The 13,640-nt window shown below is 37.2% G+C and overlaps 1 protein-coding gene across 1 annotated transcript; it reads right to left on the bottom strand.

Moving 5' to 3' along the window:
• Positions 1-11,144: 11,144 nt before the first annotated feature.
• LOC130541076 (small proline-rich protein 2D-like) lies at positions 11,145-11,873 on the bottom strand. Its single transcript, XM_057300871.1, has one exon. The coding sequence runs from the start codon at positions 11,758-11,760 to the stop codon at positions 11,542-11,544; it is 219 nt and encodes a 72-aa protein (XP_057156854.1). The 5' UTR covers positions 11,761-11,873; the 3' UTR covers positions 11,145-11,541.
• Between the last annotated feature and the right edge of the window lie 1,767 nt (positions 11,874-13,640).

Raw genomic sequence — 13,640 nt, 5'->3', positions numbered from 1 at the left:
AATATTCTCTGAATGTTATCTATTATTGAGTAAGGAATCCTAAAATTCTAATTTGAAAAGCTGACAAGAGACAACCCTGTCCATTGTCCAATTAGTGAGAAAACGGTCTTCCTTCTTTCCAGCATTTTTGGCCAGACACTAAAGGTGGGGCTGGATGTAAGTAGCAGTTGTTTTATTGTGATAGCTCTACATTTGATCACTTCACTACTAAAATCTGTCTTGAAGAAAACCCCAATAATAATCCCCATCCTCATAGCATTGACATACACACACAGAAGCCACAGACACTCCATAGCCATATGTATCTATGAAACGGCTCACCAAAATTAGGAGATCATACTAGGTTAAAAAAATCGGAATGAGTTTGTCTACTATCCAAGAGCCACGTGGATAGAAAGCATAAATTGGCCATAATATGATGAAATTGGAAGAAATGGGTGATCAGTAGGACAGGTAGTAACTATAATAGAACATAGTGATAATAATAGTACCTACCACTAATTGTCATGAGAAAACAACTAAAGCAGAGACTGCATTTAAAGTACTTAGCACAGGCTACAGATAGTGCTCAAAATGCTAAAGTAACACATTGTTAACGAAAGAGATAGAGACAAGATATCGAGTTCGAGTTGTTTATGGTTGAGAAAGTTATTTGCTTCACCTTTAAGATCTTTTATATTATCTTATTGAAGTGTGTGCCAGAAGTTTTTAGGACAAAACAAATGCAAATATATGATTTAAATGAAGTGTGCAGAAACAATAAGATGGGATGATTTTGACACTTATCCTATGTGATGAAAATGAGAGTTAATCTAAGCAGAAATTTATAGCAAAAGACAGAAACCAGATGCTTTAATTGTTCCTTGATGTTTGGACTCTCTAAGACTTTCCTCTGAATTCAGTTAATATAAGAAAATAAATCTAAATACAAAAAATAGCAATATGTGGATTTGTTCATGTGTAAAAACAAATAGCATTTATAGAGATTCAGCATTCTGTGTGAAAAAAATATACAATGTTACCTCCAATTTAGTTTGCTGTTACTGTAGTTAGCTGTTTAGGATAATAAAGAAATCACTCATTTAAATATCACATTCCTTCTGGTGGCAAATTACCTAAATTTTAGGCTAAATCATTATAAGAAACTGAATAGCTCATCAGTATTAACCTTCTCAAAGTGAATAGACCCTATATATTCTACTTTTATTTTCTCTATATGTTAGATCAGTATATTTAAGAGCATAATTTCAAGAGCTATTAGTAATATAAAGTAATCCCGTATGCTTAGTGTTAAAATGAGAATGAGAAGGATATGTGGTAAATAATGGAATGAATCAGACACCTCTTTTTGTAAGAATCTTTTCAAGACAGTGAATGTGCATAGGCCGTGGTTTCCCTCCAAAAAAGTTAAAAAGGAAAACGAAGAAACACGGACAAAATTGTGAAAACATTTGCAGAGGAAAAACTGTTTGAACTCTAACATATAAGACAAGAGACCTGAATTCTGCTGCAAGTGGGAGAAAGGCTAAATAAAATATAAACATTATGAGAAAAGTCAACACTAATTCACAATCTTAAAGAGATAAACATAATTTTGTTATAGGAGTCAACAAAAGCACATTCAAAAATTGATCTAACAGATTTCAAAATATGTTGACAAAAAATAACCTGCATTCAAATGATTATAGCAGCTTTATTCATAATCTCCAAGATCTGTGATCTACCAAGATGCCCTTCAATAATTCAATTGATAAACTGTGGTGCATCACACCCAAGCAATGGAATACTATGCAGTGATAACATGGAATGACCTATCAAGACTCACGAAGACATGGCTGAATTTAAAATGCAAGCTGATAAGTAAAAAATAGTCAGTCTCAAAGGCTATATACTGTATGGTTCCATTTATACAAATTCTGAAAAATGCAAAATTACACATCCAAAAAGCACAAAAAACTTCCAGTTAAATTAATTCAATGACACCCACACTGAGACACATTATAATTAAACTATCAAAAGAGATAATATCGAAAGCAGCAAGAGGGAAGTAAATCATCATATCTAAGGGATTATTAATAAATAGTTGACCAAATTCTTACCAAAAGTCTTTAGGATCAGGAGGCAGTGGGATGATATATTGAAAATAAAGAAAACCTAGAATTCTTTCAACCTAGAATTCTACAGCTGGCAAAATTATCCTTAAAAATGATGGCAAAATTATAATGTTTTTGGAAATCAAAACTTAAGGCAGTTCATTGCCCCTGGATCTTCTGTATGAGAAATGATAAAGAGAGCCTCTGAGGTTGAATAAAATGCTGGAGAGAAATTTGAAACTGTATGAGAACACAAAAATCTCTGGTAAATGTACACAGGTACATAAAAGCCAGCATTATTGTAATTTTAGCTTGTAACTCCACGTTTTATTTTCTACAAGATTTAAAATGCAAATGTGTACAAAATAATTGCAAATCTGTGTTAGTGAACACACAATGTATAAAGATATAATTTGTGAACTCAACATAAAAAGAGGATAGGATTGTATGAGTCAACTTTTCTTTTTTTTATTTTTTATTCATTTTTTCATTTTTTGAGACAGAGCATCACTCCATCACCCAGGCTGAAATGCTGTGGCATGATCTTGGCTCACTGCAACCCCCGCTTCCTGGTTTCAAGCGATTCTCGTGCCTCGGAAATTACAGGCAGACTCATGCCACCGCACCCAGCTAATTTTTGTATTTTTAGTAGAGACAGGGTTTCGGCATGTTGGCCAGCTGGGTATGAGTCAACTTTTCTATGCTATTGCAGTTACATAGTGTTAATTCAAATTAAATTACTATAACTTTAGAATATTATACATAATCCCAATTGAAATCACATAATAATATTTTCAAGTACACACAAAAGAAAAAAGGCAATAAAATAGTTTTAGTAGAAAAAAAATCATAAATCAGAAAGTGTTGAAAGACAAACAATATACAGAAAAGAGTAAATGCAGAAAGAAGACCTCCCTTATCAGTAAGTACTTTAAATGTGATTGAATTAAACTCTCCCCAACAACACAAACTGGAGAACGGAATCAAAAAGAAAAAAAAAGATTCAACTGTTTGCTGTTTAAAAGAGACTGACTTTAAAGCTAAAGACACAAATGAGGTGAAAGTAATAGGAAAGAAAAAGATATTTCATGTAAATTGCCAAAAGAGACCAGACGTGGCTACACTAACATTAGACATCATTAAGTTGAGAACTGTTATAAAATACTACAAAGATAAAGAGATTTATTCACCAAGAAATTATAGGAGTTATAAACATACACTTACTGAACATCAGAACTCCAAAATATAAAAAGATACAGTGAGAGAAATTAAAAGAAGAAATTAATAGGTTGAAATTAATGTTGAAACTCAAATACTTCCCTCTCAAAAGTGGATAGAATGATAGAAGTTAAAAACAATAGAGGACTTAAATATATAAGCCAATTGGAAAAAACAGACAAATATAGAATACTCCAACCAAAAGGAACAGGATATCCCTTACAGTTTTCTCAAGAGAACATGGAAGAACACTCTCCAGGATAGAGCACATATTAGGCTAGAAAACAAGTCAATATATTTTAAAAGACTGAAATCATATGAAGTACTTTTCCAATCACAATAAAATGAAATTAAAAACCTATAGCCCAATTAAAACTGGAAATTTCACAAATTTGTAGAAATTAAACAACAAACTCTTAAACGACCAACAGGTCAAAAAAGAAATCACAAAGAAAATTAGAAACTGCTTGGGACTACTGACAACAAAACACATCAAACCAAAACTTATGGTTTGCAGCAAAAGCAGTGCTAACGGGGAAATTTATAGCCAGAACCACATTTTTTTTTTTTTTTTTTTTTTTTGAGACAGAGTCTTTCTCTATCGCCCAGGCTGGAATGCAGTGGCGTGATCTTGGCTCACTGCAAGCTTTGCCTCCTGGGTTCACGCCATTCTCCTGCCGCAGCCTCCCGAGTAGCTGGGACTACAGGCGCCTGCCACTACGCCTGGCTAATTTTTTTGTATTTTTAGCAGAGACAGGGTTTCACCATGTTAGCCAGGATGGTCTCAATTTCCTGACCTCGTGATCCACCCATCTCGGCCTCCCAAAGTGCTGGGATTACAGGCATGAGCCACCGTGCCTGGCCCACATACATTTTTAATGACAGAAAAATATCTCAGATCAATAACCTCATGTTACAGCTTAGGAAACTACAAAAATTAAAGTACTCTAAACCCCAGAAAAGTAAATATGAGCCTAGAGTAGAGATACTAATAAAGTACAAGCAAACCATAGAGAAGAATCAATAAAATTAAGTTTTATTTCTTTGAAAAGGTCAATAAAATTGAAAAATCTTTAGACTAACTACAGGGAAAAAGTACGATATAACATTCAAATAGCTAAAATCTAAAAGAAAGTGAGGACGTTACTACTGATTTTACAAAAATAAAAAAATTTTAAGCAGAAACTATGAACAATTCTGTCAGCTTATCAGATAACCAGTTGAACAAACTCTTAGATATACACTATCACCAAACCAAATCATGAAGAAGTAGAAAATTTGAAGTTGCCCAGAGCAACACTCCATGTCACTTTGCTGGCATGTGTGTACATGAATGGGTTTTGCTTTCCTCTCCTCACCAGTACATGTGAGTGTGTGCATCCTGCCCTGCCACTGCTGCAGTAAGAGTATGGTCAGCCCATTATCCCTGGCAATGACCATTGCAGTCACAGAGCCATGGCAAGCACAGAGCCAGGAAGCCCCACCCCTGCCAGTGCACCGCCCATGCCAATGTATACCCTTGTGCCAGCACTGCCATGGGAGTGAAACTAGGCACTGAAAACAGTGGAAACTCCTGCACCCCAAACAACCACCCCTGCCCATGGCACAGAGAGAAAGCATACAGACCTGCACCAGCCAGCACCCCATCCACACACCAACAACACTACAAGTGTCACCACACACACACAGTTGCCAGCAGGGACCCTGTACCCTGCCAAGAAACATTGCCTCCACCACTGTGGTGAATGTCCCCACAGAGGCAAGTAGCCTAGCACCTGCAAGAACCCTGCTCCAGCCTAAAAGTATGCACCCTTCCATGCTGCCACTGCTCCTGGCACATACAAACAAGAATAGACCCCGCTGCCACCACACTACAAAACACTTTGGCTGACGCCACTCATCACAGTGTAGTGACCAGGGATCAGGGAGCACCTCAGCCTCCTAACCTGGGGGAGCCAAAGAACAAAGTCAAGCCTGATATAGTTCCCCCAGAGTTACAGCATGCAGTCCAGGAGTTGGGAGCTGAGTGTTGGGACCCCAAAATCTTTCACAAATGAAGCCAGTCATCTGAATTGACCTTACACCACAATCAAAACCTCAAGGTTATCAAATGAGATTAAAAAAATAAAACCCATCCAAACATCACCAACTTCAAAGATTGAAGGACTATAAGACACAAAGATAAGAAAGAAGCAATGCAAGAACTCTGAAAACTCAAAACGCCAGAGTGCCTTCTTTTCTCCAAATGACCACACGACCTCTCCAGCCAGGCTTCAGAACTGCGCTGAGATGGCCGAAATGCTAGAAATGGAATTCAAAATATGGATAGGAAGGAAGATCAATAAGATGCAGGAGTGTTCTGAAACCCAATCCAAGAAGGCTGAGAATCACCATAAACAATGCAGGAGCTGACAGACAAAATAGCCAGTATAGAAAAGAACATAACTGATCTGATAGAGCTGAGAAACACACTAGAAACTATACATTTTGTAGAGTGTTTCTCAGCTCTATCAGATCGGTTATGTTCTAATGCAATCACGAGTATTAGTAATAGAGTAGACCAAGCAGAGAAAAGAATCCCAGAGTTTGAAGACTAACTTTTTGAAATAAGACAGTCAGCCAAGAATAGAGAAAAAAGAATTAAAAGAAATGAACAAAACCTAAAAAAGTGGTATTTTCTAAAGAAACAAAATCTGTGACTCATTGGTGTCCCTGAAAGAGATAAGGAGAGTGTAACCAGCTTGAAAATATATTTCGGGATATCATCCATGAGAACTTCCCCAACCTAGCTAGACAGACAGACATAAAATTCAGAAAATGCAAAGAACCCTTGTAAGATACTACAGAAGAACATCATCCCCAAGATACATAATCATCAGATTTTTCAAGGTTGAATGAAAGAAAAAATCTTAAAAGCAGCTAGAAAGAAAGGTCACGTCACCTACATAGGGAAACCCAGAAGACTAAGAGCAGAACTCTCTGCAGAAATCACACAAGCCAGAAGAGATTGGGAGTCAGTATTCAACACACTTAAAGAAAGGAAATTCCAACCTAGAATTTCAATTCTAGCCAAACTAAACTTCAAAAGTGAAGGAGAAATAAGATACTTTTCAGACAAGCAAATGCTGAAGGAATGTGTTACCATAAGACCTACCTTACTAGAGCTCCTGAAGGAAGAGCTAAATATAAAAAGGAAAGACTATTATCAGCCACTACAAAAACACACTTCAGTGCACAGAACAGTAACGCTATAAAGCAACCACATACATAAGTTTGCAAAATAACCAGCTAACTTCATGATGACAGGATCAAATCCACATATTTCATTAGACCATAATCAAGAAGATCTTTGAAACTAATGAGAATAAAGATACAACATACCAGAATCTCTGGAACACAGCTAAAGCAGTGTTAAGAGGGAAATTTATAGCACAAAATGCTCACATCAAAAAGTTAGAAAGGTCTCAATTTAGCAACGTGACATCACAACTAAAAGAACTAGAGAATCAAGAGAAAACTAACCCCAAAGCAAGGAGAAAATAAGAAATACCTAAAATCAGAGCTGAACTGAAGGACACTGGGACATGAAAAATCATTCAAAAGATCAACAAATCCAGGAGGTGGGTTTTTTAAATTAATGAAATAAATAGACTGCTAACTAGACTAATAAAGAGGAAAAGAGAGAAAATCTAGGTAAACACATTTAGAAATGACAAAGGAGATATTACCACTGACCCCAGAGAAATACAAATAACCATAAAAGAATATTATGAACACCTCTATGCACATAAGCTAGAAAATCTAGAAGAAACAAATACGTTGTTGGACACATACACCCTCCCAAGCCTGAGCCAGGAAGAATTTGAATCCCTGAAAGGACCAGTAATGAGCTCCAATATTGAAACAGTAATAAATAGCCTACCAACAAAAATAAGCCCAGGACAAGACAAATTCACAGCTGAATTCGACCAGATATATAAACAAGAGCTAGTATCTGCTCTTGTTTTCTGCTAAACAAATATTCCTGCTAAAATTATTCCACAATATTGAGGAGGATGAACTCCTCCCCAACTCATTCTATGAGGCCAGCATTGTCCTGATACCAAAACCTGACAGGGACACACACACACACACACACACACACACACACACACAAACCATCAGGTCAATATCCTCAATGAACATCAATGCAAAAATTCTCAACAAAATACTGGCAAACCAAATCCAGCAGCACATCAAAAAGCTTACCCACCACCATCAGGTTGGCTTTATCCCTGGGATGTAAGGTTGGGTCAACAATAAACAAATCAATAAGTGCAATTCATCACATAAACAGAACTAAAGGCAAAAATCATATGATTGTCTCAATAGATGCGGAAAAGGCTATCCATAAAATTCAACATACTTTAATGTTAAAAACTCTCTATAAACTAGATACAAAAGAAACTTACCTCAAAATAATACAAGCCATCTATGAAAAACCCACAACCAATATCATACTGAATGGTGAAAAGTTGGAAGCATTGCCCTTGAATACCAAAACAAGACAATTATGCTCTCTTTCACCACTCTTATTCAATATAGTATGGGAAGTCCTGGACACAGCAATCAGGGAAGACAAAGAGAGAAAGGGCATCAAAATAGGAAGACAGAAAGTCAAACTACTGTGTTTACACACAACATTATTCTGTATCTAAAAAAAAACCCATAGTCTCAAAACAAAAGCTCTTTCAGATGATAACTTCAGCAATGTTTCAGGATTCAAAATCAATGCACAAAAATTACTAGCACTCCTATACACCAACAAAAGACAAGCCAAGAGCCAATTAACAAACACAATCCCATTCACAATAGTGGCAAAAAGAATAAAATACCTAGGAATACAGCTAACCAGGGAGGTGAAAGATCTCTACATGGAAAGCTACAAAACATTGCTGAACAACATCAGAGATGACACAAATGTAGGGAGCACACTCCGTGCTCATAAATAGGAAGAATCAATATCATTAAGATGACCATATTGCCCAATTTACAGATTCAATGTGATTCCTATCAAACCACAAAAGACATTCTTCACAGAACTAGAAAAAAAACTATCCTAAAATTCATATAGAACCAAAAATGAGCCCAAATAGCCAAGGCAATCCCTAAGCAAAAAGAAAAAAACTAGAGGCATCACACTACCTGATTTCAAAATATACTACAAGTCTACAGTAACCAAAACAGCATGGCACTGGTACAAAAACAGACACACACTAATGCAACAGAATAGGGAAGCCAGAAATAAAGCATCACACCTGTAACTATCTGATCATCTAAAAAGGTGACAAAAAAAAACAATGGGGAAAGGATTCCCTATTCAATAAATGGTGCTGGGATAACTGGCTAGCCATATGCAGAAGATTGAAACTGGCTGCCTTCCTTACACCATATACAAAAATCAACTCAAGATGGATTAAAGACTTAAATGTAGAACCCATAACCATAAAAACTTTGAAAGACAACCTAGGCAATACCATTCTGGACATAGAGACAGGCAAAGATTTCATGAATAAGATGCCAAAAGCAATTGCAACAAAAACAAAAATTGGCAAGTAGGATCTAATTAAACTAAAGAGCTTCTGCAAAGCAAAGGAAACCATCAAAAGAGTAAACAGACAACCTATATAATGGGAGAAAATTGTTGCAAACTATGCATATTATAAAGGTGTAATATCTAGCATCTATAAGGAATTTAAAGAAATCCACAAGAAAAAAAACAGCCCTACTAAAAAGTGGGAAAAGGACAGGAACAGACACTTTAAAAAGAAGACATATGTGTGGTACACAAGCATATTAAAAAAGCCCAATATCACTGATCATTACAGAAATGCAGATCAAAACCACAATGAGAGACAGTCTCACCCCAGTCAGATGGCTATTAAAAGGTCAAAAATAAAGGTGCTAGCAAGGTTGTATAGAAAAAGGAATGTTTATACACTGCTCGTAGGAGTGTAAATTAGATCAACTATTGAAGAAAACAGTGTGGCAATTACTCAAAGAACTAAAAACAGAACCACCATTCCAACCAGCAATCCCATTACTTGGCATATACCCAAAGGATTATAAACCATTCTATATCATAAAGACACATGCGTGTGTTAAGTTCATTGCAGCACCATTCATAATAGTGAAGACGTGGAATAAAACTAAGTGCCCATCAATGATAGACTAGATAAAGAAGATATGGTACATATACACCATGGAATACAGGTACATAGGTGGAGCTGGAGGCCATTATCCTTAGCAAACTAATGCAGGAACAGAAATTCAAATACTGCATGTTATCACTTATAAGTGTGAGTTACATGATGAGAAAACATGGACACCTTAAAGAGAACAGCAGACACTGGCACCTACCACAGGGTATGGAGAAGGAGAGGATCAGGAAAAATAACTAATGGGTGCTACGATTAAACCCTGCGACATGAGCTTGCTTATATAACAAACCTGCACATGTGCCCCTGAACTTAAAATAAAAGATTAAAAAAAGCTACGCTGAAGAGGGTGCAAAGAAAAAAGAAGCCTTGTGTACTCTTGGTGGGAATGTAAATTAGTACAATTGCTATGCAAAACAGTAAGAAGATTTCTCAAAAAACTAAAAACAGAACTACTATTCAATCCAGCAATCCAGCTGCTGTGTATCTATCCAAAGGAAAAGAAATCAGTATGCAAAAAGGATGCCTGAACTCCCACGGTTATTGCAGTACTGTTCACAATAGAAAAGATGTGTAAGCTAAGTGTCCATTAATGAATGAATGAATAAAGAAAATATGTATATACACACAATGAAATACTAGTCCATTGTAATAAAAAGAATGAAATCCTGTCATTGGCAGCAACACAGATGGAACTGGAGGTCATTATGTTAAGTAAAATAAATCAAGCAGAGAAAGACAAATATTGCATGTTCTCACTCATATGTAGGAGCTACACATGATGATCTATAAAGGTAGAGAGTAGAATGAGAGATACCAGAGGCAAGGAAGGGTGTTCAGGGGGATGGAGAATGAAGAAATACTGGTTAACGAGTAAAAACATATAGATACATCAAATGAGTAAGTTTTAATATTTGATAGCAGAGGAAGGTGACTACGGTATACAACAATGTACTGTGTTCTTCAAAATAGCTAGAATTAAAATGTTCCCAATAAAGAACAATGATAAATCCTGCAGGGGATGAATGCCCTAAATTTCCTGATATCCTGACTTGATCATTACACATTCTATTCATGTAAAAAATCACATGTATGCAGTAAATGTGTACAAGTATTATGAATCAATACAAATAACATTAGAGAGTCTTCTTATTTCCTATGTTAGTTACACCCAAGCCACTCTCTTGCTGGAACAAATATGGTAGTGGTTGTAGTGGGGAGTGATGATGATGAGGAGGAGGAGGAGGATGGTGATGGTGAAAACAATGATAATATGTTGCTGCGAATACAACTCTATCAAATGACAGCTAATTACGTCTCAGGCATTGTGCCAACCAAATATCAGATAGTAATCAAATTTTATGCCTTAGACTAGTTTGTAATGTAAATGTTATTTTGCTCACTTTGCAGTAAAGAGAAGTTGTCAATTCAGAGAAGTTGAATAATATCCTCCTCAAATCAATCAAATGCTAATTAGGGAAAATAAAAGGGGTTTAAAATAATACAGAAATAATCTTTGGTATGACTCCAATTGTGAGATCCTGCTGTGAATCAAAGACAGATTGAAATAAATCCAAAAGATTACATACTATTGCTAATAAAGCAGATTTGAAAATAAAAGATCCATTCACAAATATATATGCATAGATACTTTATTCAGGGAGTGAAAGATAAGTGACAATTGCAAAGGTGGTAGAAGCTCGTGACCAGGTGACAGACAGACACAGAACACATCAACAGAATTCTCTGATGGTTCCCAGGGAGAGAGCTGCTGCTCTTTCTTCCGAAGCTCTGGGAGCTGGCACAGCCCAGGACTTCCTTTGCTCAGTCTCCACCTGGACAGTGGCAGTATGGCAGCCTCAGAAAAGAAACTTTTTGCTGTCAGGGATCATCATGGGCAGATTACTGGCTAAGGAGAAAGAAGCTCCCTGTGTATCCATGGTAGGCTTTGATGAGAAGATGCAGGTGGAGCTGTGGAACGAGGTGAGCCAAATATCCTTATCCTTTCTTGGTCCTGATGAATTCTGAAGCTGTTACTTGCTCTTCGGTGGACACTTTGGCTGGCAGGGTGGGGAAGGTGTCACAGGAGGATATTTCTGCTGGCACTGCTGAGGTGGGCAGGGCTGTGGACACTTTGGTGGTGGGCAGGGCTCAGGGCACTTCGGGGGTGGGCATGGCTCTGGGCACTTTGGCGTGGGGCACACAGGAGGTGGCTGGCAGGGCTGCTTGCACTGCTGCTGTTGATAAGACATCCTGCTGGAGTCTCAGAATCTGAAAGAAATGATAACAACAGTGTTCGTGGGAAGGGAATCCTCCAGAGAGAGAAGCCAACGCTTGTGTAATACCATGGCATATTATTTCTCCAATCTCCAAGAAATTATTTAAATTCTTAATTCCCTTTTCAAGACTTTCTGGTTTCTCCCTTCCACTTTAACAAATTGCTTCATTGTCCCTAGGAAATCCTGTGTTTTCTCATACAATTTTTCCAAATAAATTATCTCTGTTATAAAGAATCAAGCATCTTATTTCTCTGAAAATAACCAATTCAAGAAAGGCAGTCACAAGTTCAGACACCCTGGGTAATCTAATATGCTATTCCTATCATCATTATCTGTTATAAAGTCCAAGTGGGCTGACTTGGGCATAGAGCAAAGGGCTGCTCAGGGAGAATTGTAGTCTCTCACACCTGCTAAGACACAAACCTTTGTAAAGGACACTAGAAAGACAGAGAATAAAGAAAAATACTTTGTTCTTTTTTCTTCTTCATATCAAAGGTTACCCCTTAACTTCTCTGTCCATATGGATACCTACCTGTATAACAAAAGAAAGCTAAAATAGCATATAATTGTGCTCTAATCTTAAATTTTCATCCACTAAGTAGCATCAAGTCAATTTTCATAGGATTGGATCCACCAAACTTGCCATATTCAGATTAAACTCAACATTTCAGGGCACAAAGAACAGAGGAACTCAAGGAAGCCAACTCACCAGGTTCTCCAAGGCAGATCAGTGCTCAGGTACCAGGAGTTTAAGAGTCGTGCAGCAGAGGATCTCTTTATAGAGCCTGCTACCCCACCCAGCAGGAAGTGAAACTACCCAAAACAACGCTGATCCAGTAATTTCTTAAGCCAGATGCAAATTTATCCATGACTGGCATGAGCAGGATACTCAAAATAGGAAATATCCTGTTCTGAAATCTCTCCACTGGGTTAAGCTCTCCTGACTCACAGAAGCTATGCCTTGGATCTCAGTTTCAGTGACTTATGGCAAAGAGGGACTTGGGGGAATCTCTAACTGATGGTCAAGGGATCTCTTTCTTAATTGGGAACAAAGATATTTTCCTGTCTTACACCTTCCCTAAATCATAAAACTTCTGCCCTCATTCACTTTACCTGAATGCCTTATTGTTGTACATGAACTCAACTGTACCTCTACTTTCCTCATGCAATTTGCCAATGTGCTAGGAGGAAGGAGAGACCTAACAAAGGCCTGAGTTCTAGCTCAAGCCTTTTCTTTGCTCTGTTGTATGACCACAGGCAAGTCACTTCTCCTCCACGGAACTGTAAACAGGGAGAATAATACTTACCTCTGAGTTTGCAGGCATTGACCGCATTGTGCCACCTGATGACCCTGTTCGAGCTTGAAATTTTTTCTTCTACCTCTTTCTCTCTCTCATAAAACCCCAGATTTTACCTGTATTATCTTCCTCTTTAAAAGTGTCTTCTCTAATCCATTTGTAGAGGCATTTGTCTCCCAGGATAGATTCCAAAGTGAGATCGAGTCTCCCTAGCACGTTTTCTACTTGCTGCCCTTAGGGATGTGTACTATAACTTTTTATTTATAAAAATGTACTCTTGGACACCACCTTAAGGAAGTGGAGAGAATGGAACCAAAGTTGCAAGCATTCACTCAAAATCTATGTATTGAAACTTGCCTATGTTCAATACATTTTACATACATTTTTAGTATAATTTGAGTATTTTAAATATTACATAATCTCCCAAAACATTCTGTAGTGTCCTGTGAACATCCTATAGAGAACAAGCTGCATAGACTCATGTTATCATATGTGAATAATTAGAAGTAGGTTTGCAGAGTGCAGAAGTTCAGAGCACTTAAAGTCTGAAATCTA

This window comes from Pan paniscus, chromosome 1 (genome assembly GCF_029289425.2).
Source record: "Pan paniscus chromosome 1, NHGRI_mPanPan1-v2.0_pri, whole genome shotgun sequence".
NCBI lineage: Eukaryota > Metazoa > Chordata > Mammalia > Primates > Hominidae > Pan > Pan paniscus.
This window is presented reverse-complemented; position numbering and strand designations above follow the sequence as displayed.

What these genes read in the sequence shown, in the direction of transcription:
- LOC130541076 (XM_057300871.1), bottom strand. Translation starts at nt 11,760, where the DNA reads ATGTCTTATCAACAGCAGCAGTGCAAGCAGCCCTGCCAGCCACCTCCT.